The sequence below is a fragment of the Corvus brachyrhynchos genome, unplaced genomic scaffold (genome assembly GCF_000691975.1).
Source record: "Corvus brachyrhynchos isolate BGI_N302 unplaced genomic scaffold, ASM69197v1 scaffold191, whole genome shotgun sequence".
Classification (NCBI taxonomy): domain Eukaryota; kingdom Metazoa; phylum Chordata; class Aves; order Passeriformes; family Corvidae; genus Corvus; species Corvus brachyrhynchos.
The window spans coordinates 269,539-273,079 of NW_008236487.1; the positions used below are offsets into that span (position 1 = coordinate 269,539).

General features: G+C 49.5%; 1 protein-coding gene across 9 annotated transcripts in view; it reads right to left on the reverse strand.

Annotated features, from left to right (window-relative positions):
* The window catches only part of LOC103624682 (sodium- and chloride-dependent betaine transporter), a 54,857-nt gene that overhangs the window by 30,469 nt on the left and 20,847 nt on the right, over nt 1-3,541 (reverse strand). For all 9 annotated transcript variants that reach the window (XR_001859317.1, XR_001859318.1, XM_017726214.1 and 6 more), the window contains 3 exons: nt 3,246-3,386; nt 1,731-1,818; nt 62-194 (listed from right to left, as the gene is read on the reverse strand). Coding sequence is in view for 7 of the 9 variants with exons in the window: in XM_017726214.1 (XP_017581703.1) it covers nt 62-194; nt 1,731-1,818; nt 3,246-3,386 (362 nt within the window). In the remaining 2 variants the exon portion in view is untranslated. The remainder of the gene's footprint in view (nt 1-61; nt 195-1,730; nt 1,819-3,245; nt 3,387-3,541) is intronic.

Genomic DNA, 3,541 nt, shown 5'->3' on the forward strand with positions numbered 1-3,541 from the left:
GAAGAAATATAAGATGGGTACAAGGAGGCTTATGACCTGGGAGGATAATGTCCATTCCTACTTTGCCTGTTGACTTGACCCCTTTCCAGATGCAGAAGTAGCAGATGGTCCACGCCAGCAGAAGACACAGAGCCAGCTCCCAGCGCACAGTGCCCAGTTTGTGAATACCATCCGTGAGCCCCAGGACTCGCTTCCTGCCAGTGTCCAGGGACAGGGAGAGAAGCATTAACACTCCACACCACTCACCCATACAGACCCTTCCCATTTACCCCATCCAAAGACTTAACAGCCTATCTACGATACATCTGCCCGCGGCTCCCAGCCATGCAAATCATGCCAGCTCTGCTTAAGGCTCCCCTCTCTAGTCATCTCTGCTCCACCATGTCCTGTAGCTGACCCAAACCCTCCCACTCTCCAAACCCATGGTGCCATGGCTGTCAGACCCACACCACACAAAATCAACACCTGCTCCCCATCGCTCCCTGAGCCTGGCAGCTCCCCAGCAGAGACAACTCAATCCAAAGCAGGCCACCAAAGCCACTATCAGCCCATGGCCACCATTCTTCCTCCCCATATGCTATAGACACCCTATATATAAGCATAAATTATCTTTATGATTCCCATGCCCTTCCCTCAGCCTCCTTGCTTGACGATTCACCATCATAGGTAGGCCACACGAGAGCTCAGCACTGCAGCTCATGCAGTTCCCACAAGCCCAACCCCACATTTACAACTCCTCTGCACATCCTGCTCCAAATTAGTCCACTCAGTATCCCCTTGCGCTCTCCACAGTAAACCTGAACAACTGTTTCAGAGGGGTCTCAGCTCTCACTAAATAGTATGTGCAAGGAACAGGGCAGGAGAGGGGACCCAGCACTGTGCAGACTTTCTGCAACCATGGGAATTTATCATCTCTATGTGCCCTGTGGTGGCTGCAACAAACAAAGGACAGTCAACCTTTTCAAAGGTACTTTAGGAGCCAGAAATGGGGAAAACACCCAAACCCAACTGCTGAAGCTGAGTCCCTGACAGCCCTCTTCTTTATAAGACTTTCCTCGGTAGCATATGGGGCGGTCGGGTGGCTTCACCGATGACCACCTTATCTGGGACACTGTCTGGCCTGCTGCAAGACCCCTCATTCAGACTGTGTTTTAGTGCCTCCAGCCCCAAGTTCCTCAAAATTCTCCTCCTTCCTCAAATTCCTCTCTGGCATCTCATGCATCCATCTCAGATCCCTGCCCTCCAGGGATGATCCTGAACAGCCTGATAGACCACTTCCCTTAGACAGCAAGCAGGACTAGGTCAAAAGAAGGGAAAAGGCAGTTTTTCCACTTTGTGTTTCACTGTGGAGGACTGTTCAGTCTGCCCTGGCCTCTCACATTTGCCTACCACGTGTACCTCTGCTTGCAGCAAGTCCTCGCCTGCTTTTGGTGCCTCTCCCAGTGGCCACACTCACCCAGGCAGCTCAGTGCCAGAAAGCAAACACACCCTCAAGGTGCACATGAGCACCCCTGGGCAGGCATGCAGTGAGCTGCTTTTGAGGTGTACCCAGCCCTCACACCCTGGGCTCTGTGCCCATGCCCTTGGCAGCTCGTTGTGCTCCCCATGTTCAGATCTGACACATGGCACCTCGCTTGCTCCTACAGACACACAGCCCCCTGCCCAGGCACTGCTGCCGCTGGAGCCTTTGGATGAGAGCGAGCCTGAACAGAGGGAAAACAAGCACATACTCCCAAAACTCAATCATTGAGGAGGTGGCGTTCGCTGGCAAGGTCCTGTTGTCCAGGCTGGATCTATTCAGAATGTCCACACAGAGATCTACCAAAAGAAAAGGAAGCCGATGAGGTGAGAAATTCTCTAGGGCTCCTCCACGAAGGATGCTCCTTGCCCTCTAGATCCTAACCCTCACTCTGGCAGAACACAGACCCTTCACCCTGTGCTATAGAGCATCTCATTAAATTCTTGCATCTCATTAAACATCACATTAAACTCTGCCTCTCCCCAGCTATGAATCCCAATCCAGCAGTAGCCAAAGGCTTCAGGAAGGGAAGAGAGGAAGGAGAGAACAATTCCCTGCCAAATTGAAAACAGATAGCTGCAAAATATACATTATCAAGGGATAGTGACTATGAGTAGCCAGGATAGAAAATCCCATTCTCTTTCCACATCATGCACCATTCCCTGTCCACACATGCATGCATATGTTCACACACACCACAAAGGCCTTCCTGTTCTCCTTTGCCATCCCCAACCCTGTTACAGAGCGTGAAATAACTAAAAACAGAGGAGATGGCACACATCCAATGCACCTCATCTTGCATTTTGCCAGCCAAAGACAATCCACTGGAAAACCAAGGAAACCCAGCTGTTGTTGGGAAGCTTCTCTCTATTAAGAGAACATACGTGGCTTTCCTTACAAACAAACCCATGCTGGGGAAGCTGAAGGAATTGGATCAGCTCTTCTAAAGGCTGGTTACTTCTGCTGGGATGGAAGGGCAGAGAGACCCGTTAGTGAAAGGCCCACAGGATAGAGAAATTTAACTAATTGCAGAAATTAACTGATGCAAGAGGAGAAGGGAGGGAACCAAGCTGCTGCCAAGCAAAACAACCTGTTCAACATGTTAAAAAAGTCCTGATAAGGACATTCACGAGGATTACCTCACATCTACCCCATCTTCCCAAGCTCAGCCCAAGCACCTTGAGTAAAGCCAAAGCTGGGTCTTCTCTGTTGGGCAGAGTTAAGTGAATTGTGAGCACAAAGAGATGAGACCCCTGCTGAATGTAACGGTATGGAGGCTGTGTGGATGTGATTAACCAGGAAAACAGTGCCCTTAGAGTTTTGTGTTACTGGTTCTTTCATTGGGAGACATGAACTGGCAAAATCCTCCAGTGCAGGCTTGGCCTGATCTATCCCAAAGCTGAGTGCACCGAGGAAACTGTTCAGGCACTGGCAGCAACTGTCCCAGTAACTCCAAACAAATGGGTAGAGTAAGGGAACTGTAAGATAAACTGTTGTACCATAATAGCTAATAAAAAGCTCCTGCCACATGAGGAGGGCTCTAGATTGGCTTGAAAACTCTACCACTCACCTCTCCTGCTTGCCAGAAAATGCCTATTTTTTGGTGACATCACATTGCAGCTCATGAGAGCTTCTTATCCAAACAAAAAAAAATATATTTTCAACAAAACACAAATTATTTCTGGGAATTGGAGAGAAGCTAGAAGCTGACCAAGGGAAGGTGTACCTGAGTTCCAGGGGTTATTGCAGGTGGCCCATGGTAGCACTGAAGTGAAGGAGCTGAACAGGTAGAAGAGTGCCCAGGACAGGATGATGATGTAGTAGACATTCAGATACCCCTCAATGACTTGGGAGGCATATCCAATTCCTATGAAGAAAAGCAAAGGAGGTGAGGATGGGACTGGCAACCAGCTCCAAACACATCAGACTTAACCCCGAACAAAGACACAGGTCATGCTGTGGCAAGAAGGATGCAACACCAACAACACGGCCCTCCAGAGGATAGTGCAAGATCTACCTAAG